This window comes from Candoia aspera, chromosome 13, assembly GCF_035149785.1.
Source record: "Candoia aspera isolate rCanAsp1 chromosome 13, rCanAsp1.hap2, whole genome shotgun sequence".
Taxonomy (NCBI): domain Eukaryota; kingdom Metazoa; phylum Chordata; class Lepidosauria; order Squamata; family Boidae; genus Candoia; species Candoia aspera.
In genome coordinates this window covers 2108801-2132374 of record NC_086165.1, presented here as the reverse complement: position 1 = coordinate 2132374, position 23574 = coordinate 2108801, and the positions used below count along the sequence as shown (strand labels likewise).

Sequence of the window (23574 nt, the reverse complement as noted above, 5' to 3'; positions counted from 1 at the left end):
GGAGCCTAACTCCTGGTGAATTCATGGGCATGTCCATGTAGAGCTTTTTGGCAACCAAAGTACAAACAGAAGTTGTGGGTTGAAATTTGGTCTGATCAGCTTGAAAAGAAGCTTAGCCAAATCTACAACTTCTGAAGGATCTGTCTGACCGCCCTTGAACGTCGTTCGTGTCACTGATGGATAATGATGGTCCTCGCCTGCTTTTCTCTCGCTATAATGAAACTTCCTGATGGGACAAACATTGTCCTCTTTCACCCAGCATCTTGTTCCAGTCGTGGCCAACCAGATCTCTCTGGGAATTTTGTAAGAATCTCGTTCCTTTCTTTCAGTGCTGTTGACACATGACATCATTATGAATAACTACCGTTGTTATTATTTGGCAATGAATTGGTGCTAATATTCTTTGAGAGCGACAGATGGCTGGAATACAGGATAGGTTTTTTTAAAAAATAAACAAATTAGTTTTGCCCTGGGAGATATTGCATCCTACGCAAGGCCAGTGATGGAAAATATGATGCAAGTAATTGCCCCAGCATGACTCTCAAGAGGGTTATGCTTGTTTAATCCCACAAGGACTGCTTTTCTTCAGGAAATGTGCAGAATTGGGAGGGGAAGTCAAGACTGTCCTTAGTTAACACAGGTGATATCACAACTCTTGGCATCCAGTCTACTGATGTGTGATGGGGAGGGGAACTGATTAAACAAATGCTTGAGTGTAATGCTTTGGTGGATAATCGACTTTTTCAAAGAGTTCGGGAATACCTATGCGAATTGTCACAGAAAGACCAGTCCTGGACTCAAGATATTGATGGAAGTAGGAATGTAAAAGTGATGGAAATGGAAAGAACATTTCCTTGACACTTCCGTGCAATGCAGACAGGATTTTATGTACCATCCAATGACAGCATCTCTTGCTTTGCGAAGCTTACATTTTCCTGCTTTTTAAAAAAAAATGATTGATGGAGAGCAAAAAATCTTGTTTTCGATGTACTTCGCTGTGCATGCCAGCCTAGACAGAAGGGACAATTTTAAAAAATAATTTTAAAAGAAGTCTGCATTTTTTGATGATGGAGGAAAGGAAGACAAGTTAGAGGCATTACATCTGGGGAGCAGGACCTCCTTTTGATTTTCTCAGAGCACATGTACCTGAATCCCAACGGAGGTCTTTCAGTGTCAAGTCATCTGATTTAGATAACGCATTAAATCGGCATCTAGCAGAATTAAACCCATGCAGTTTCCTTCCAGGGGGTTGTGACTCCACCATCCAGAAGTCCCAGCCATGCTAGCTGAGACTTCTGGATGCTGTAGTCCTAACACAACCAGAGGGCAGCAGATGAGGAGGGTTAAATTAGAGGATCTGAGTTAGCCTGGAGAAGACCAGATTTATAACTCCTCTCTGCCATAACTCTACTGCTTGGTGACTTAATTATTCTCTATCAGCTTAATCCACCTCGTGGGGCTGCTGTGAAGATAACGTAAGCGGGGAGGGCAGAGGAAGGAACGTGCTTTCTCTTTAAACTCCTTGGAGGAAAGTCAAGATCAACATCTAGTAAATAACTGAACAGGCAGTCAGAGCAGCACAGAGACAGTTAGGCCTACCTTCTGCCAAACCTGCTGGGTTTTAAGTCATAAAAGGCTTTCTGAGAAATAGCAACCTGGCAAAGATGCCTGGCTGGGTCCCACGGCCCCCACTTCTGCAGCTTTCCCCACCTCTTGAGAGCAAACACCTGGTCCTTGGCCATCAAACGTATTCATTCTGGATGGAAAACAACTGGCTTATCAAGATGCTTCATGCAATCTGCATGAAGAAAAAGCTGCCTCAATCTGAAGTTCCATTCTGAGAAAAATCATACGTCAAGGGGATAGAATACCACCATCATCACCATCACCATCACCACCACCACCACTATCACCACCACCACCACCACCACCACCACCACCACCACCACCATCATCATCATCATCATCATCATCATCATCATCATCATCATCATCATCATCTCTACCATGAGAATACAAAAGAATCCAGAAAGAAGGCAACTGTTTCCTTCTTGTGTCTGAATCCCAATACTCAGTAGACAGAGAATGGGAACAAAAGGAATTCTCAAGACTGGGAAATTAGGGGAAAATAGCTGTGGAATGAGAGTATCTCCTGACTCCATTACAGGGTATTTTTAAGGATTCTTATCCTTACTTTTTATTGTTGTCATTTTGATATCAAAGCACAGAAAAGAGGAACGAGGCTGCTTTTGAGCACTGAGTGGTGGAAGGAGGAGAAAGACATCCAAGGGAGGGATGTCAGCAGGTAGGGTCAAACAAGTCAAGATGGCTTTTACCTGTGATGGTATGACTACAGAAATCCCTCAGTGCTTTTGAGAAAGTTTCTGCAAAGCAGAGTGAGCATCCTGCCAAGTCAGTCGAGGTTTCATCCCTGGAGTGGGATCATCTGTAGCTGTAAAAAATCCAGGCGCTGAGACCTTGGCTTTTGATTGCACTCAGGCTGCATGTTCTTTTTGAAGGCAAGGGCTTGGGAGCGAAATTTCAAATGCACAACTCAGGGGTTAGCAGCTACTTATTCCATGCAAAGCAGACACTTCCTTGCTGCCAACTAATTCTGAACGGAATCAGGACCATCCCTCATTTTGCAGGCCATACGTCGGCTTCCTGCCCACAACCGTTTTCGGAACCTAGAGCAAAGAAATGCCGTTCTCATCACTTGCTGTCTGATCTTGAAAGTAGGGGTTCCTCAACGTTTTGCCATCACACCACCCTTTAGTGTAAACTTAACGTACGCACCTCCCCTAAAAATCCAAACACGTAAATGAACACAAATGAACAACGAAAACAATTCAGTGAAACTTTGGGAAAGGTGGATTTACTGTAACAATGTACAGCTAAAAGGTTCAGCTTCACCCTTGGACTCTTGTCTGCACATCCCCAAAGGAGATACACCCCACAATTTGGGAAATCCTGTTTCAAAGCAACTGAAAATATCTGAGGCTTCAATCTGGATCTTTGTGCAAATAAAGGTATGGCCCTTCTCCAACGTGGAAACATTTTCTTGCACTGCTCTGTTGGTTTTCTTTGAGCTGTTCTTCAGATGTGCCCCCCTGGTTCACTCCAGATGTGCATGGGGAATTCTGGGAGTTGAAATCCACACCTCTTAAAGTGGCCAAGGTTGAGAAACACTGGCGTAGAGGTTTTATTTTGTTTTGTGGCCCTAAATAGGGATGTGCACATGTGTGGATCTCTTTCAGAATGAAATGCCAGCCTTTAGCAATTGTACCAGTGTGGTTTGAACAGCATAATGGAAAAAGGAGTTTACTAAAATTTATAACCACCCTTTTCCCAAGGCTCAATATAATGAAAATGGCAGGAGTGAGCTCAGCGGCTCTGCCACGCTCTTTTGTTTCAGGGTTATTTTATAAATACATGTGCTAATGTTTCTTTGGTTAACCCTGCCAACCCCACCAAAATTGCATCTGAAGAAGGGTTTGAAAAACGTAAGTGCTGCCTTTTTGTCTGGACGGGCCAGTCCTGGTGTTGGTGTTTCTCACAAACACAAAGCCTCTGTTGTTTGAGATCTCTAAAAAATACCTGCAAACACCATTTTGCCTCAGAGACAAAGCTATCTACACAGTGCTTGGAATTAAATCACTGCTTTTCTCTGGAAACAGTTTCCCCGCTGCTGCAGATGATCAAATATTTCAGGAAGCCGAGTATGAGCGTCTTGGTTCATTTAGGCCACGGGCTTCCTTCTTCCGAGCCATTTATGGAGCGACCCCGTTGATTAGGCCTTGCTGCGCAGGAGGGGATGATTGCTGTGCTGCAGAGAGCCCTGTGCCACTTTTAATCCCAGCCCTCTCCCGGAAAGCTTTTGCGGAGGAGGGTCCTGTTAATGGGAAAGGGGGAAGGAGGAGAAGGGAACGCTCCAGGACATGCTCTGTTCTGAACCGTTAAACCACAGCTTTGCACCAGTCTCGGCTCATCTCAAAGGTTGAAAGGCATAGACAGCTTGCCCAAAGGCTCCTTCTGAATCGAGAAACACAATCCTCTTAGTTCACTGACGCTTTTGCCCAGCAGCTTTAAGGTTGCAGTCCTTAAGTTTAAGCCTGTCCAGCTCAGTGGTCAAGAATTTTAATTTTCACCCCTTCTGTTCTCCAAAGACTGAGCCGCAGCCCGCCTCTTCCCTTCAGCAACTCTGGGTCCCTGTTTTCAGTTCCTTTGTGCTATTGTTTTACCTTCTGCCTGTGAACTTGAATCACTGAGCATGAAGGATCTCTCATGAGTGGAGAAGCACACTGCTTTCCTTTCCTCTGCTGGGTGGAGTCAAAAAAGTCAAGATGGCTTCAGTTGTGGCTGTCATCTTGGGCTTTCTAACCCCCTCATATGCCTCCTGCTCCTGCTCCTCCCGCTCCTGCTCCTCCTCCTCCTCCTCCTCCTCCTCCAGTACTACTACATTTTGTGTGACTGTAACAATTACAGTACACTAAGCTAATCTTAAAGTCATGGTCTTCCCCTCTGGCTGTTGAACAGACATCCTGCGTGTAGAAGAGTGATGGTATTGCCTTGCTTCCATAGTTCCTTAAGGCAGAGAAATGCTCTTTCCACACAGACATGTCTTTGCTGACGTGTTGCGTAGCTCAGTGGATGCACCTCCTGTGACGGGTTTCCCCAGCAGAGCACGCCGACCTGTGCACAAGCCAACTTCAGATTGGGTGTTCTTCAAGGAACAGCCATGCAAACCACTGAAGAGAGCAGATGGAAGGAGGAAGAGAATTGGGCCAGTGATAAGAATGCAAGGAGGTGAGGGATTCTCTCTGTCCCATAAAAGTCAGGTCTTCCAAGCCTGTGAGAAATTCAAAGAAAGTCAAAACCAGCAGGGTGGCAGAAATTAACAAGGACAATTTGCCCAATGCAAATTGTGGAAGAGAAAAGAAATTCGGCTTAAATGAGGATGCAGTTAACCCAATGTCACGTTGCAAGTTCTGGTACCTCCCTATGGATGTTTTGCAATTAAGGGCTGATGAACAAATGCATTCCCAATGCAGTGTGGTTATGCTTTTGTTTTTAATCTACTTTGCTTCTATGATGTGTTTTCAAACCTTTTGTATGCTGCCCCAAGTCACTTATGATTAGGTAGGTTTATACGTTGAGCAAAATAAATGAACAAATAAAACCCTTCACTTAAGCAGTGAAACGTACTAGGAGGGGGGAAGAAAGCTAATTGGTGATCAAGGATGCAGAAAGGGATACAATATTGAGAAGAGGGTTTTGTTTCATCTTGCGCAGGATGCTTCCGCACAATCAAAAGACGACAAACATTTAATTGCACACCAAGACAGCTGTCTAATAGACCGGCTGCCCAGCTCTCTGCCTTGCAGGATTTTTGTCAGGCATCCAGATATTGAGAGCAGGAGCAGATAATAAGCTCAAGCCATAGTCGAAATAATAAGGGAAATACAGTGAGCTAAGGGAATGCTAAACAGTTACGGGGCTGGCACTGCTGTTGTCTGGGACATTTAGGAACTGGTGAAGCATGAGACAAAAAGGTCCTTAGAAGGGGGGAAAAAAAGGGGCTGCAAGGTTTCAGGAGAAAAAAATAGCTGTGTTTAGCAAGAAGGAATGGGAGTTCGCATGCTTCATCAGGGCTTTTTCAGTATTATTCACTAAGGTGGGCCCACCTATCTTCCTATTTAACTTAGATTACCTAATATTTATTTTGGAGTTTGCTGTTACTCTCTTTGTCCCTCCCCCTTATACATTCCCGACGAGGGGGATTATCGTCATAGAAGCCATGCATGAAAGAGAATATTAAGGCGGCCACACACAGTTGCATCAGGATATGTGCTCTGAATAACCAGTGAACTTCTGTACACTGGTTAAATCACCGTGCATGCATTATGGATGTGAGCTTCGAAGGAACTGTCTGATTGTACCTCACATCCTTTTGCATAGGGCTTGTGTGTGTGTGTGTTTGACACCAGGAAGATTGATAAAAGCTTGGTGGGTAGGCTATTGAGTTCTGGCTCCTGAACTCAGCGTGTGGCTATTGACCTCCCTTATGAAGTTGCCTGATCGTTCAGCTTGACACTCACATCTCAGTGCAGAAGGTTCCCAGCATCTCCAGGTAGAGCTGGAAGCACTGCTGTGTCAAGCTGGTCATGGTCCCACCAGGGAATTGCATTATCTGGGCCTGTCCTTCCAAGCCAACTTGGAAGCTACAACTGGCACAGGAGGTGGTGACCTGCTTGCTGACCAATGTTACCTAATTTAGCAGAATAACACCTGTTCTTCAGGAGCTTTAGGCTTCTAGGCCCAGTCCAAGGTGTTGATTACCTATAAAGCCCTTTGGAGTGGTGGGGCCCTTGTTATCTTCAGGACTGTCCTCTTTCTATAGAATCTACCTGACCTACACAATCTAGCAGGGAGAAGGTGGTCCATGTACCCACCTTGAAAGAAAACAGGCGGACTGGAGCCCAAAGATTGACTTTCTCAGCAGTAGCCCCCTTCCCCTGCAGAGATTGCCCCCAAGGTTAGGTGTCCTGATTATTTTTCAGAAGATGATGAAAACGGTCCTCTTTAAGAGAGCATTTGCACCCTTTGGACAGCAGCTACGGGTGGGTTGATAGTTTTTAATAGTTTCATTTTTTATCTTTTGGTTTGTGTATGGATGTTATGTTTTAATGGTGTATTTATTTCTTTGTTCAATGTCATTATATCTGCTCCTGAGGATGGCTGAGGAAAGAGATGTGGCAAGGGGCAGTGAACTGAAGAAAGGCAATGCTGTTCCACTCCACAGTGGGCTAGATTTCAGGACCACGGAGAGCAACCTCAGAGCTATTTCAGCCCCAACCTGGAGGAACTGACCATTGCTTGCAACTTTCAGCCATTGTTTGAAGACCTGCCCTCTGGACAAATTGTGTTTCAGCATCTAAGTCAGTGTTTTTCAAGCACTGGGGAACACATGCAGGCTGGGGAATTCTGGGAGTTGAAGTCCACACATCTTAAAGTTTGAAAAGCACTGGTTTAAGTGGTATCTGAAAGCCACAGCCATTGCTTTCCCCATCATCTTCTCCAGACAAAGCGTCCTGTACTCTTTAATGCTTCCTCACAGCACCACATTCCATATGTATGAAGCCAGCCCGCTCTCTGTGATGAACAGGGAAGAGATCTTGACTATGATGAGTAGGAAATAGTTCATGACTCTTTTGAGCAAGCTTTGTAGCCTGCCCTATTTAACCGTGAAGGCCCACATTAAAATGATATGGTGGAGAAGGCAAAATCAGCAGCTTGTATCTTTGGGGATGTAATTTGAATAACAGACGTTTTGACGTGGATTGTTTCTGGACACAAATGTCTAGCAATGTGGTCCCACTTCTGTGAATAACTGGAGAAGCAGGCTGGCATTAGTTCCCCTTGATTTATTACTCAAGATGAAATGATTGAAACACAGATGACAGAGCCTTAGCTATGATCGGGGAACATGTTGTCTCTAATGGCACGTGAAGTGTGTAATTTATTTTGCAGCATGAGACATTTCCCAGCTATATCTACTTCTGCCGACAGAGTTGATGTGTGTTAGGACACTGGCCCCGAGGGGGGATTGAAACGCATCTGTCCAACCATGTTTCGGGAAAGCATGTGTGAAATTCAGGCAGGTCTTCTCTTTGCAGGGACAGTAACCTTGCTTTGAGTTTGTGTGATGGGCAAACTACCACGCAAGCTCGGAAGAGTGAGGCCATCCATCTAGAATGGAATCCTACGACTTGCATGGGAGAATGAGTCTTGACCTCTGAACGGAATGTAAATTCTTCAAGAAAGAGCTTCAGGGCCACATTCAGAACCTCGACCACACTTGGTGGCAAAGTGGATAAGGCCATTTGGAGGATTTTGGTATGTTGGATGGAATATGTGTAGGTCGAATGGAGGCCCTTCAGCTGTGCTGTAATCTGCAAACAGTGCTACCTGACTGTGCATCGCTGTTTTGGGGGATATTGAAGAAGAAGGTGGCGGCTAGAAACACATTTTGGCCCTTGCTGCTGTGACATTTTGCAGCTGCATTGTGGGTGTCGCAGGCAGGAATTCCACTCCAGCAGAGGTCACAAGTCATGGGGCAATCTGTTACGATAGACCCTCCATGCTCTCATGTTTTGCATGGCAGATTCAACGGGGCCTCTCCTGTGCCACGTCATGCAACTAAAGCTCAAAGGGTTTTGGGTAGCAGGGCTACGAAATTCCCATTACGGGGATCTTGTAATTAGTACACCAGTCTAATTCTGATGCCTTCTGGATGTGATGGGGATGAAACTCCTGGGAATCCCCAGGCAGTACGAAGTATTTAAAAGTTTGGGCAAATATCAAAGTCTTTGATAGAACTTCATACCTTGGTGGGGCTCTTCTTCCTTTGGAAATAGACTGGAGCCTGAAGAATCGGTCCCACTTGCAGTGCTGTCTTCAGTTCCTCCCTTCTTTCTACAGCTCTGCTAAGCCAAAGTTCCAGGCAGCCCCCAGCAACTGTTGTGAGACGCCTGCTTTGTTCCTGGGTGGGCCGTTTGATAAGGGTCCATCTTCCGTATTGGTCTTGGCTGCGAAATCTGGGCTCCAAACCATTGATGTGCAGATAAAAGCTTTACATCTCTTCTCCCTCTCAAAGCCATCTGGTGCTCTCTTTGCACTCATCTGCTTTCAACTTGTTTTCTTTCATTATGGAGATAATTGAAAATGAAGCTTTCTTCTGATTTTGGAATTGATTTTGGGGGAGGATCTGACAGGGTCCAGAGCCTCTCAAACGGGGTGGGGTGGGGGAGAAGGGGAGGTGGCTTCCTCACTGCCAAATCCAGTAAAGGCAGGGAGCAAATGAAATGGCTGGATTGTTTTAGCATTCCTGCGTCTGAATTTTATGGTTCAGTTTTGCAATGGAAAAATAAAGGGGAAAGGCATGCGTTGGAGAGCGTGCTGCTTACACAATCACATAGGGAATTTGCTGAATGTATTGTAGCATTGAAATCAGAAATTTTGTGCGTGCTTGGATGGATTTTTTGTAAACCTGAACAAAAATGTTTTGCAAACTGATGTAGAAGAGAGGATTTGTGCCTGGAAAAAGGTAGACCTTATAGAAAGCAGAAGAGGCATGTTCTTCCATCTATAGATTGGCCTGGGATTAGGATTAGCAATTAGGATAAGAATATTGACCTCCTCCAGGCTCTGCCTTTGCTCTCAAACCTCCCATGATCACATTTTTCACTTCACTTTCAACCTCATTAACATCCAGGAGTCACGTTTGCACAACACACTTCACCCGGTCAGTGAAAGAGCTGGTAGCTGCATTTCTGCAACATGCAAAGTTTGGCTCGTGGTAATCTTAATTCACCTTTTTTGTGATTTAGGTTGTGTGCACACCCTCCTTTGATTAGTTTTATGAGCCAGTGTGTTGTGCAAAGCGAGAATAAGGGTTAACTCAATAGCCATGTTGAGCATGATGTGTGACAACAACTGTGGTGGTGAAACCAGAGCCACCCTGAGGATGGTGGCCTGGCAGGTGTGAGGCTTCCTTCATGAAGTCTCATCTTAGAAGTTCCAGCAAGGAACAGTGGCAGCAGGAGCGATGTGGGGCAGCTGGTCCCAAAGCAGCATTGATAGAGCAAGTTTGGCCAAGTAATGCTATTCTTTCCTGAATAAAGATATAACAGGTGGAACCCTGGCGATAGAATGGTGAAAGGATTCTCTTTGCACTTCTAACTATTCCCGAGGCTGCTATATTAGCAATCCAGAAACTTAAGCAAATGTTGTTATTGCATTTCTCTGATTAGAAGCAATGTTCTAAATTAAACTAGGTTCTCTTGGGAAAATGCCTGCACCACACCATGCCTCACATCTGCTTTAAGTACTTGAAGTGGGCTCTCAGACAGCCTTTGATGACTCACTAAGGGGGTAGAGCTAACTGGAAGGGAGGGGTGCCATTTCCACCCAAGTATGGCCTACCATTCCAGGACACCAAGTCACAATTATTTATTTGCAGGGCAAGGGGAAAAGAAAAAGATGGTGTGTTGGTGAGAACTGCAAGTGAATGTCTCCTTCTGTGTGGAAAAGTGAGCTCAGAATTCGGGATGGTCTTCAGTGGGCTTTGGGCAAAGGATTGCATCTTGTATCTCTACCCTTGACAGCTTAAAGAGGAGATTCCAGTGTTGGAAGGAGCGGTGATTCTCCAAACCAGTGTTTCTCAACCTTGGCAACTTTAAGATGTGTGGACTTCAGCTCCCAGAATTCCTCAGCCAGTATGGCTATCTGGTCTGGGGAATTCTGGGAGTTGAAGTCCACACATCTTAAAGTTGCCAAGGTTGAGAAACACTGCTCCAAACGGATGTGTCTCTCGTTTGTGAAAGTGTGTGAGTGGCACACAGGAAGCTGCTGATGTGCAGGAAATGAATAATAAAACTAAGCAGGTGCTTCCATGGAAGCTGGAAGTGGGGGGTTCTTCTAACACCCATTTTTGGTGCCTCAGAGACACGCTTGCTTGCTTGCCTCACACAGCTAACCAAGTGTCTGTCAATTGTCATCGGCAGTGACCATCGTCACCGATGAATGCCTGGTTGTCATTCCCCAAAGAGCAGCCTATCTGCTCCTGCTTTCAGTGAGCTGAGACCCTTCCTGTCTCAGATCAGCACCATGCCCTGGGAGGGTTTTTCCATGGGGACAGAAGCACACCAGAAACGGATCGTGCTTGCTTCGCTCCTGCGGGGTGTGCCTCATTCAGATTAAGAAAAGTGCTGGAGGGCGAAGAAGAGAACACCACTGCGGCTCTTTAATGGTGTGCAAGTATTTCTTGCATGATGTGAATTTGTTTTGGGCTTTTAACAAGTCAACTGCTGGTCCTTGATGTCTCCAGGTCCAAGGAGGAGGCAGAAGGTGATAGGGAAAAGGAGCAATCTTTTCTGCCCAGATGAATTGCCTAAGGGTTCACAACAGGTAAAGCAAGATTAAGACACAGCTGTCTTCTTTGCTTCTTGGAAAGGGGTTACTGGAGGAGGCAAGTATCTCCAGAGCACATTGAGAGCCAAATTTTACTTCTGCTCTGCATTCACCAAATGCTGTTTCTACAGACTCTGAACCTCTCAGCTTGCAGGGTTTTGAATGCTCTTTAAATGCTGCTTTGTATATATGTTATCTAGAACGATCTGTTCAACATTAGGATCAGTTGTTTGTTGAGAAATGGATGGTGATGGGTTTAACAGATCTCTAGGACAACTTTCTGCAATCAGGTACCCAGCTGGACTTTGGTTGCCATGAAGAGGTTTGGACCAGATGACCTACAGTTCTATGATTCCCCACCAATAGAAGAGAATAGAAGAGGTTCCCTACCAGCATGGGTTTAATGTGTTCGTTGGAAATGATGGGTGTTGATGTCCAGCACATCTGGAGGCCACCAGTTGAGGCAGGTTATCTGGTGGCAGATAGAACCAGCTGAACACTGACATTGTTTTCAGATCCTGTACAGCAGGGTTCCTCAACCTTGGCGACTCTAAGCTGCGTGGACTTCAGCTCCCAGCTTTGCTGGCTGGGGAATTCTGGGAGTTGAAGTCCACGCAGCTTAGAGTCGCCAAGGTTGAGGAACCCTGCTCTACAGTATCCAAAGCACGATGAACACAGAAGCAGAGTAGAAACCAGGTCTTGTCAGGTGAATGTCTGACCTCTTAGCCCATTGCAATAGACGATGACCAAGCTTCTTTTTCTTCCTCAGATAACCTTTTTCATGTTGCTGTCAGCAGTCTGCGTGATGCTGAATTTAGCTGGCTCCATTCTCTCCTGTCAAAATGCTCAGCTAGTGAACTCCCTAGAAGGGTGCCAGTTGGTGAGTAATTGAAACCATCTATTTCCCTGTTCTTTTTCTGCATGTATGCTGATTTGCCTTGAAATAGAAAATGCACAAACACAGGCCAGTTTTCAGTAGGAATTTAACTTCTTTGTCTTCAGTGGTCAAAATGCAAGTCCCCAAATTCTTCTTCACCTGCTCACTTTCAGAATTTAGAGGTGGTCTTCTTCTCTCCCACTCTTCAACCACCATCCATCAGTCTCCCAACATTTATCAGGAGCACTGATATCCTAGATGAGTTGGGATCAGACTAATTGAAGGAAAATTCAATTCAATTATTCTATCATTCATTCATTCATTCATTCATTCATTCAATTTATATATCACCACCCATCACCCAGTGACTGGGTGGCTTACATAATTAAGAGCAACAACAGACATGAAACAAAATAAAAGCCATCAAACCCAATTAAAACAGTTAATTAAAACAATAAAACTAATTTGCGAGACAGTATGATCAATCACTAACAATGCAACCGACCTGCAGGCTCACCATGGGCTTTCATCTTCTGCCAGGATTGATGTGCCAGATTGTCCAAAACATTTCTACTTATGACACCTGGGTTGTTAAATTCTTGTCAGATGAATTAAATAATCTCTTAAATAATTCTGGAAACTAATTGATTTCCTCTAAAGGGTGTGTGTCAGGTTGGACTCTTTGCAAAGTAATGTCCCCTTTTTGGGAGAGATGGGCGGTGATAGAAATTTGAAAAATAAATAAATAAAATAAAATAAATGTAACTCGAAGTTTCCACCTTGCCATGAATTGCTGTGCCGCTGCTGAGGGAGAAGGGAGGGGGATGGCGCTGGATGGAAACCCGTGCGCGAAACGGCCAGCATTCCTTTACGAGCTGGTAAGAGATATGGGGATGAGAAGACCTGCCAAGGTGAGGCTTTTGTGCCTGCTGGAGACATCTGAAGAGACGCATGAGGGGAAAACAGGGGGAATGTGAAAGTTACAGAAAAATGCTGTTTGTGTGCTGTGGTGGGGGGAAAAGCCTTAAGCTGCTGAACTGCGCACCAAAAGTTAATTGTGACTTCACCTTGCTTCTGGATGCTGATTCTCACTGAATAAACTTATTATCCTGCGTGGCTTGTACTTGAGTTCTATTTAGGGGGGTGTGTGTGCTTGACTTTGCCCCATTGTGGAAACATACATACATACATTCATACATTAAAGCTTTTTGTTCTGCTTATTGTCTTGATGAGTTGAAGTCCACACACCTTAAAGTTGCTGAAGTTCAGAAACACTGATCTAAATGGTTCTGGAACCATAAGCAGATGGGAGGGAAAGAAAGAAAAGTCTTTATGCCATGAGTAATGCCGCAAATATATTTCTTCTGCATTCTAAAAGGTCACATCTGCAGGTAGCTGATCTGGCTTCCTCCGGAGGGGTTAGGACATCAGCTCCCAGAATCCCCAGTTGACCTTGAATTCTGGGAATTGAAATCGCAGGCCACCTGGAACATTCCACCTTGGGACTCCTGAGAGGATGTTGGAAAGTCAGGACGTATGAAAGATCTCCCCTTTAGACTAACGCCAGTGATGTGTTGGGTGGTGCCAGGAGTTGGAGATAGCTCTGCTGACTCTGGATGACTCTTTGATCTTCTAGACCTGAACAGCGAGACACCATTGAAGCAACCTCTGCGTATATAATCACCTTGTCTACCTCCTGTCCGTCTTTAACTCTTTGGCTACAAAACATTTCCACACCTGCAGAATTCCAGTTTTGGAAGGAGGCTCTTATCTCTGCACCTTTCCAGCCCCATCTGGTTTATCTCTCCCCGCCCCCCCCGCCCTTGTCTGAAATTATTCCATTCAGACTCACCACCCTTTATGGACCACCTCCAATTCTGTTTCATCTGGAACTCAGTGGAGGAAGGAAGAGAGAGAAGGGCTGCCAAATTAATTTGCAGATGAGCTCCCGTTTACTTTACGACTTGAGTTTAATCTTCAAATTATGATTTTTTCCCCTTTATTCTGTGAAGGATGGACTTTCTGGGCCAGTTAATTTCCTTCTGACAGTCTACCTTATTTATTCTTCTGATGCACGGCATTAAAGGCTGTTCGCGGAGCAATTGCCTTTCATTTCCCAAGATAACAGGGCAATACTAATGAAAGATACCTATTTCATTGACACATTTATATTGCAGCTGTAGATTGCTACCCGCTTTATTGTATGGAGAGAAGCGTTTCTCAGAACGTGTTATTTCATATGAGTGGTTTAATAATACCCTGTTGCTTCGCATTGATTTGGCGTTTGATGCACTCGTTACAAGCATCAATATCCATTTTTTGGCCTGTAACTGGATGCCCCGCTCTCGTCCGGACCTGCAGAACACGTCAGAACCAACATCGTTTTTAAGATCCGCTGCCCCTTTCTCATTTCTTCTGTTTCAGCGTCTTTTAAATTCACGGTGTTCAATGCAAAGAATTGCTTCTTTAGGTAGCTAATTCTCAGAAAGATATTTCTTTTGTTGCTCTGGTGGTAAAGTGAATCAGAAGCAGGTCGAACAGAACCAGGTTTGATCCGCAAAGTGGAACGTCTTGGCTTAATTCAGTTTAAGGCTGCGCCAATACACAGAATTAGGTGAAAAGGCCTGTGGCCTTCAGTCTGATGGCTATTTGCCACAATCCCTGGACAAGCCTCTGCAGTTTTCTTGGCAGGTTTTTCAGAAGGGGTTTGCCATTGCCTGCTTCCAAGGGCTGAGAGAGAGGGACTGGCCCAAGGCCACCCAGCTGGCTTTGTGCCTGAGGTGGGACTAGAACTCACAATCTCCTGGTTTGTAGCCTAGTGCCTTGACCATTTCACCAAACTGTCTGTCTGTCTTTCTGTCTTTCTGTCTGTCTACATCATTTAATAGGACACGGCTAGTTATTTTTATTCAATTCTTTCTCCTTCTGTCTCTGGTTCCCAGTTTTTAAAACTATTCTTCATTATTTTATTTTTAAAGAGAAAACATACCAGTTTTTACAAAAAGGAACCCCAAGATTCATCCCCCCCCCAGTTTCCTGTTCAGGTAATTAATGGGTCACTGGAAACAATCCGCAGCAATCTGGCAAATTTTTATTTGGGGGTGGGAATCTTTTTTTTAATTAGTTTATTTATTGAAACATTTAAAGAAAGAGAATTAATAACTGCCTAAAAGAAAAAAGAAAAAGAAAAAAAAGGAGACATAGTGGCTGAAGAATAAAATACCAGTAAATAGAGTTTGCTGTTATCATACAATCTGAAATTCATTATTTCATTAATCAATGAGGGAAATATTTAGAACTAAGTTCCTTATGTCATTTTACGCAATAACTGGAAGTCTCTATAATACTCTAAAGGGAATATTAATATTGATATCACCACTAGTAGTAATCATTTAAAGGGAAAAGAAAGAAAAGAGAAAGAAAAAAATATGAAAAAGGGAAAGAAAGAAAAAGGAAAAAGCAGTAACAACAATATAAGGAAAAATCAGGGCAGAGCTGACCTGCTCTCTGTACCTCTCATTTGTATAGATGAGATAATAAACAGGAGGCTTGCCTTCACAAACACAAACACACACACACACACACAAACACACAGACACCCACACACAGATACAAACACACATGTGATTTATGGGCTGTGAAATAATCAGTGCAATCATTCAAGCGCTTCTGGATTTCTGCAATGCTCAGTTTACAGGAAAGGGGGTGGTTTATTATCTTTATAGCCCCCCCCCCCACTTTGCTTCTGATTTTTTTAACAATAACAAGAAGAGAGGGAGACATTACTGAATTTGAGAAAGCCAGAGAGTGAGCTTGGAGTTTTTCTGATAGGCCTCCTTTCCCCTCTAATTCAGAAAGTGGGTTTTCACAGCTCCATCCAAACCAGCTTGGGACTGGGGGGCCGTTGCTTCGATTTATGACTGCTGTGGTCCGTTGTATCTACATTCCGCTGCCCCAAGGCCACCTAGGCAACAATAGCAATAATGCAAAAATGCAATAATGCAATATCCAGGGCAGTAGCTAACTCTGCAAGAATTAAGAGTCTTTGGTCAGTGGGAGGGATATCTCTCTCTCCACCCACCCAACAGGCCTGTGTTTGGGCTTAATGTCTGGGCAATCAGGAGGTCTTAAGCTATCCTCCAAGGAACGGGAGACGGGTAAATCCTGGTTCCCCAGGACGCAACTGCATTCTTTATCTTAGAATCTTATCTTATGGATGCACCCCTGGATCCAGGACATGGTCCTTGTCTGCATCTTCCTCTGTTCTCTGTCCTGAGCAGCTCACAATCTGAAATTCATCCTGGGAGGAAAAAACGAGGTGAAAACAGCACAGCAAAAACAGGGTTCCTCTTTTAAGCTTTATGCTTCACGTTTGGCTGTAAAGGAGCACTGTATTCGAAACCCTAATAAAAATGGAAAAACAAAAGGGAGAGAAGGGATTCCAGAAACCCCACAAAGTCCTAAAGCTACTTGGTTGGAACTAAATAAAGGAACTGGAATAAATAAGAAGAACAGAATGAATAAATAAATAAGTGGAGAGCTGTCACTCTGTCCCCTCTTGAAGACCTCCTCTAAACAAAGGCTGTAGTTCAAATCTTGTTTTTCATGGACTTTAAAAGCTGGTAGACCGTTAGGATCAACAGGGTTTTAAATCAATAAACAGGGAAAGATGATGAGGTTTTAAAAGAGCCGGCCTGGAGTGGAGAAGATGTGGGAAGCCTTGCTTCAGAGACATGCAGGCACATAAACACCGAAAAATACACACAGATCCACAATTCTCTTCAGAATTGTTACGTGCTGTCACATTGTGGGGGAATATCATGTACAAAATGTGTATACAGGTAGTCCTCACTTAACGACCACAGTTGGGACTGGCATTCCGGTTGCTAAGCGAAGTGGCCATTAAGCAAATTCGACCCAATCTCACGACCTTTTTTGCGGCAGTCGTTAAGCAAATCGCTGCAGGTGCTAAGCCAACTGTGTGGTCGTTAAGCAAATCACACGGCTCCCCAGTGATTTTGCTTGCCAGAAGCTGGCCTGGAAGGTTGAAAATGGTGATCATGTGACCATGGGATGCTGCAATGGTCATAAATGTAAACCAGTTGTCAAGTGCCCAAATCGTGATCATGTGACAGCGGGGACGCTGCAACAGTCATAAGTGTGAGGACTGGTCATTAGTCGGTTTTTGCAGCACCGCCACAAGTCCAAACCATCACTAAACAAATGGTTGTTAAGCGAGGACTGCCTGTATAAAGGGGAAGGGGCAGTGTTGAGGTGTGAAACAAGGTGCTACCACCAATAAGCTCCTGTCACCGCCCCCTTCCAAATTATTAACTATATCTCAATTTTGCCACCTGCCGTCTGCAAACGAAGACATAAAATTGGGCAAAGATTTCAGCTTGTCTCTAGGGTGTATCTCCAGGGGTGTCCTTGCTTGCACCCCACCCGTTTGCTGTTTCTGCCTGTGTGTTTTGCCTCTTTAAAAACTGCCAAGGATAAAACCCGACCAGAGGCCCCAGTTCCCTTTGCCCCCGCACGTAGCGTCTTGAAATAGAAGCGCAGAAATGAAGGACGCCAATAAGACGGATCTCATTTTGCTGCTCATAAATGCTGGCAGGAGCGGCAGTCTCAGTGCACCAAACAAATAAGTGTTCATCCCTATTTGGTGCACTTCTGTCAAGTTTATTCATTTTTACAGCTTTTGGAAGGGAGGGGTTTCGTGTCATGGCTAAGGGCTTCTAAAGTAAGCGCTTTTAATACCTGGGTGGTTTTAAACCATAAGAGCAAACCTGGATAAATTACCATCAAAGGTTCCCTGACCCTTCGAACGGGAGGTGTTTGGGGCTGAACACAGCACCTTCGGCCAAGCCGTGGTCCATCTACTCAGAAGCATTCCCTTCTCTGATATCTATTTAACTTGCAAAATTTTGCAGGCATTCCCCATTAAGAATGTAGGACGTCACCCTCGAACAAGTCAGCCCCGAGTTCAGTGTTTGATTTTGTTTATTGGTTTATTTATTTGTAAGATTTTTAAACTGCCTAACTCCAAAGGCTGCAGGAGATACATCAAATAAAGATGCAATACAGGTAGTCCTCATTTAATGACCAGAATTGGGACCAGAATTCCGGTTGTTAAGCAAAGTGATCATTAAGTGAATCCAACCCAATTTTACAACCTGTTTTGCAGCGGTCATTAAGCAAATCACTGTTGGTGTTAAGTGAACCACTTGGTCGTTAAGTGAATCATGCAGTTCCCCATTGATTTTGCTTGCCAGAAGCTGGCTGGGAAGGTCAAAAATGGTAATCACATGACCACGGGACGCTGTGATGGTTGTAAATGCGAACTGATTGCCAAGTGCCTGAATTGTGATCATGTGACCATGGGGATGCTGTCATGGCGGTAAGTGTGAGGACTGGTCATAAGTCGGATTTTTCAGCACCGTCATAAGTCTGAATGTCACTAAACAAATGGTTGTTAAGTGAGGACTACTTCTACTATATGGGAACGATTAGACATTGAGATATAGAATAAAATCACAAGACAAGAAGCTATGACCTTAATTTATTTTGTTCTGCTGACTCAATGCATCTATTAAAACAACTTGTTTGTTTGTTTCTGCAATTTTTATCCTGCTTGATTCCAAAAGGCTCTGAGCAGCTTACAATAATGCAAAGATAAAATGGAGAAAATTAAAAGAGGAGGAAACCCCAAATCCCAATTACAGATAATTTCCAAGCCATGGATACCCTGAGGAAAAGCAACTGCAGGGAAAGGGCCCGTCGCATCATGGTTTGGGAAAAGTTTTTGGAACACCAATGGGGTTAGCGCTGACCTGGCCGGATCACAGTCAGACTTGATGGCTTTTTCTCCCCTCTGTTCCCTCCTCAGATTAAATTTGACAGCGACAGCGTCTGCGTGTGCTGTGAGTTGCAACACCAGGCCTCCGGCTGCAGCCTGGGCGAGATGCTGAAACTGAACCCGCTGCAAGAGTGCAACAGGGTCAGGCTGACCCTCAAGGTAAGACTCCAAGGCACCAGCTCGCTGAAGTCCAGTCCAGAGGAGAAAGCTTTGAGTTGCAATCCTCCATGAGTCAGGGCCCCCCATAATTATCCATTGAGTTCACCCTCTCATATTCTTTGGGCTTGACCTATCAAAAGAGAGTCCGGTTATCTGCAGCCGGTGTTAGGTAGGAAATGGTGGTTACTGGCAAGATTTGGCCATGCAGGGTGGGAGTCTGTAAAGTTGCTAAAGTACTGCTAAAGTAAGTGCCAAGTGACTACGGCGTTTTTAACTAGACAAGTGGCCAACCTTGATTTATTCCCTTCATCATTCTCTTCTTGGCTCAGCAAAAACTCTTGCTGGCAGGTGCACCTATTTCATTCGAAATTTAGAAATGCGTAATGCCAGATTGGACCTCATTGCTGTTTAAGAGGAAGGACTGGAAGATACAGGGAGTCCTTGCATAACAACCATTCATTTAGCGACAGTTCGGACTTATGACAGTGCTGAAAAGCTGACTTCTGTCCGGTCCTCACACTTATGACCGTCGCAGCATCCTGGGGTCATGTGATTGCCATTTTTGACCTTCCTGGCCGGCTTCTGGCAAGCAAAATCAATGAGGAACCATATGATCTGCTTAATGCCCACGGTGATTTGCTTAACGACCACTGCCAAAAAGGTTATAAAATCAGGTTGGATTCGCTTAATGACCACTTTGCTTAACCAGAATTCCAGTCCTAATTTTGGTCGTTAAGCGAGGACTACCTGTACTTGAAGCTCTTGAGTCTTTTTTAAAAATAAAGCCTCCTGTTTTGAGCTCTTTCACTCTTATTTTCCTTTTTTTGCACTGGCACTGCTTTTCTGCTGCCCTGTTCAGAGGCGTCTCACGGGGCTGGGGAAGAAATTATAGCTAATCGGGTAAACACTGACAGCGATAAAGCTCACCTTCTGTAAGTATGATTAGCGATTGCTACGGGGGCCGCTGCTAGTGAAAACAGCTGTTATAGGCCCTGGGCTTGAGGTGGCTGTTTCCTCAACGGAAGAGAAGGACGTGGGTAGCAGATGCAACTGTTGGGGTGCTAAAGGAGCTTGGCAGGGAGGTGGAGTTTAGCACCCAAGGACCCAGGCTCACAGGGCGCTGCCAGGGGAGAATTGGTGGCTTCTGTGTCTGCCCGGGGCCTCCTGTTGGAGGATGTTTTGGGCCAGGCGTGTTGACCGAAATATCATCCCATCTCAATGTGCTGCTCTTTTCCTGGTTGGCATTTGGGGGGCATTTGGGGGGCTGGTCTTCTGCTTCAGAAGCAAGAAGGAAAAACGTGGAGAAGCCACAGCATCCTTTTCCGAGGTCCTCAGTTAAGCAACTTCTGTCCTGCTTTTTTCTACCAAATGGACTCTTTTTTTCTCTTTACACAAGCTGAAGGCTCTGTCCAGCTGAACTTGACTCTTGGGGGCTACATAGACACAACCATGTAGTTTTTTTCTGGGAGGTGGTTTACCAAGGCTTTCGCTGGGATGACGGTGATTTTCCAGATCATTTGCAGCTTTTGGGGTTTCTATTGTTCCCTCCTGTTCAAGAATGAACCAGGTCTTTCATGAGCAGCTGGGGCCTGCCATATACAGGTCATCCTCGTACCATTCGCAGTTACAACGATGATGAAAAAGTTATTTTATGACCAATCCTCGCATTTACAACCTTCGCGGGTCTGTAAAACAAAGGAAAGCTGAAGTCTGAGGACTGCTTTGCTTAATGACCGAGTTGCCAATCCCAATTGTGGTCACTAAATGAGAATTACCTGTATGGATTTCAATCTGCCTTCCCTGGGGCATGCCTCGGAGGCAGCTCAGGAGTTCATGGCTACCATGGCAGCCATGGGCCTGTCCCAGATTGTTTGGGACCCGACTCGAGACAGTGGTCAGACTCCGGACTTGAAGAACAGGGTCTCACACCTGGCAGCTTGTGGGGCAGGGCCCCTGAAGGCCACAAGAGACCCTCGGATGACAACAGCCACCCCTCCTCCCCTGCCCTGGGATCTCGGCTGGTGCCACACCCGAAACCCGGCCGGGCACATTTCCGAGAGGGCTACCCCCCCCTTCTGAGCCCAGCCAGGTTTCAGTGATACATGCCAGGTCTGCCCCCTCCTCTGCGATCAAATCGCCTATGAGGGGGCCTTTGTTGTTGACTGACCTGGCGTTAAGCAGCAGCAGCCGGAGACCAGGGCCCTCAAGGACCTGCTGTCCAGGGCCCGGGTCTGAACTCGGAGGGCCGGAACACGCCACCGGTAACAGACACCGGGGGCGTCTTCCCCGAAGATGGACCACCCTCTGGTTCCCGTCATAGCATTCATGACTGCTTCACTTAGTAACTGAAATTCCGGTCCCAATTGTGGTCGCTAAGTGAGGATTACCTGTACATACACTTTCTTCTCTCCTCTCCCCCATGGAGCAAATCCTTTCATGTGTCTTCCTCCCCCGCAAATCCCAAATTGGACTCATCAATTTATCAGAATAGGATGTATGGAAAGTCTGGGCGTGTAGCTTCCTGGGCCCCCACGTTCTCCCCTTGTGACAGGTCTCTTGTGGAATTCATTTTTTTTATTATGCGCGCCCACTGGTGGAAGTGAGACAGAACATAGGAATCTGACAGCAGCTTTGCTTACGTGGCTGAAAGATTCTGCCCCGGCTGACAACAGTGTTCAGACGTGGTGTTCCACCAGGAGGTTTCAGCATTTGCTTCGGTCAATTAGAGGTACGTTTTAGCTAGAAATGCTGCTGATAAAGAGAGGACTCCCCGCTAAATTACAGAATCCAATTCCCCCCTTCACGACTTCCCACTAGACTGAGTTTCTTTATCTCGGCATTCTTTGTTCTAATCAACCTTCATAGAGACTTCGTTATGGTGCAATAACCGAAAATAGTTTTTCCTCCAGCTCCCACAGTCATTTAAAAATACAAGGAGCATATTTTCACTGCCTAAAAGCCATGGGAAAAAAAGAAATATCAAGCATTGCCTTTGTTAATTCCTGAGGGATCTTTTTCTAGTGTTAAATATTGGATAAAATACGGAATTTATCCCCCTTGCTTGAAGAGTTTTATTAAAAGTGATCCCCAGGGAAACCACACACTCACTGCATCTGGATTATATCAAGAGCTGTTTTTCAAAATCTCCTACACGTTAAGCAAAATAAGAACGTAAATTCAGAACTGCCGTTGTTTTTCCCGCTATAAAAGCTTGAAAAATTATTTCAGCCTGGGATTACTCTGAAGGAGAGAAGCCATAAGAGACGTCTTCTCGTGACTCTAGTCCTCACACTTCTGCAGAAGACCACTTTGGGGAGGGTTGAATAAACTTTCCCTTGTTAGAAAGGCCAAAGGTTCAACTGGACAGCAAGGGAGCATTCTGTGTTCCATGAAATGCTGTACTGAAAATTCTTTTCTGCGTTTTTTTTAAACTATCCCCATTTTTACCGGAACCAAAATGACTTTCATGGTTCTTTCCTCCATGTTGAGAAAAGAACATTTTGAGAGCAAAATGTTGGTGCAGTTCCCTTGGGCCCAGTGTGAGCTGTCTCTCCCAACTCCCCCCAATTCCATCCAATCCCAGGGGAAGACCTCAAAAGACCTAAAAACGTGGCAGGAAAACAGAAGCCCTTTTCGCAGGAGGGGAATCTTTCAGAGGGACCAGGAAGTAGATTTTGGTGCAGATTGTTCGAAGTGGTCGGGCTGGCTTGCCTACAAAAATTGAGCATCTCCGTGCTAGCCAGCTAGACCACTCGCATTTGTAATCCACCTTTCTAAAGACAGGGTAGGCCTCGAGTTTCCCAAGGAAAAAGAGAACACAGAGGGCAATTTCATGGGTGAAAAGACTTTTACTGTTCATTATCCCTTTTCAGGTAACTGTAGGTATCTGAGCAATGAAGCTCTGTCACTGAAGGCAATCAAGCAGAAAGGAAGTCACCTTGGTAGCATCTCTCGCACCCACTTGCGCATAGGATGAGATGCTAATGAGGCTACCCCTGGGGCTGTCAAGTTTGCCAATCTCCCAGGGGCCTTTTTATTGCTTCACACCCTAATTTTGCCCTTGCCATGTTTGTTTATTTTATTATTTATTAATTAAATTTATATCACCGCCCATCTCTCCCAATGGGGGACTCTGGGCGGTTTACAACACGGTTTACAGTGTTGATGGAATGGACCCCTCAAAAGCTTGTGGTGTCTAGAATTGACAGGCATATTATTTCCTCACTGGAAGCCAATTGGTCATGCATGGCAGCTGGACGGAATGTGTCTCCAACTGTGTCAACCATGTGTCCTTTGGGCCTGTTTAATCGATACACAGGCATTGTGCTTGGATTGGCAGCTCCTGTGGATCTTAGTAACGGCTGTGAGAGTGTTAAGAGCCTGTTGGAGTAAACGAAAGCCCATTTAGTCCTCCTCCTGCTTCCCAAATGGCCCTTGGATGGCTGCAGGAAGTCCACCAGTAAGACAGGGAGCCACTCATCTTCCCCCATTATTGCTCCATGGCCCCTGGTGCATTGTAGCATGTAGCTTCTGATAGATCTCTACTTTCTCATGAGCCTGGGTAACTCCCTTGTCATGGGGCTACATGGGATCTGGTAGCTTGGGATCCCTCTGAGTCCCACAAGGGGCACCAAAAACTCCCAGTCAGAATGAGCAGTGCTGATTCAGGAAGAATTTAAAATCCTGTATTATATATAGTGAGGTCAGA

The 23574-nt window shown here is 45.1% G+C and overlaps 1 protein-coding gene across 1 annotated transcript in view; it reads left to right on the top strand.

The window, feature by feature from the left end:
• Nucleotides 1–23574, top strand: part of ENTREP2 (endosomal transmembrane epsin interactor 2) — a 54955-nt gene that overhangs the window by 8493 nt on the left and 22888 nt on the right. Inside the window, exons 2-3 of the mRNA XM_063314029.1 lie at nucleotides 11741–11851; nucleotides 18738–18866. Of these exons, the coding sequence (XP_063170099.1) occupies nucleotides 11753–11851; nucleotides 18738–18866 (228 nt within the window). The 5' untranslated portion in view covers nucleotides 11741–11752. The remainder of the gene's footprint in view (nucleotides 1–11740; nucleotides 11852–18737; nucleotides 18867–23574) is intronic.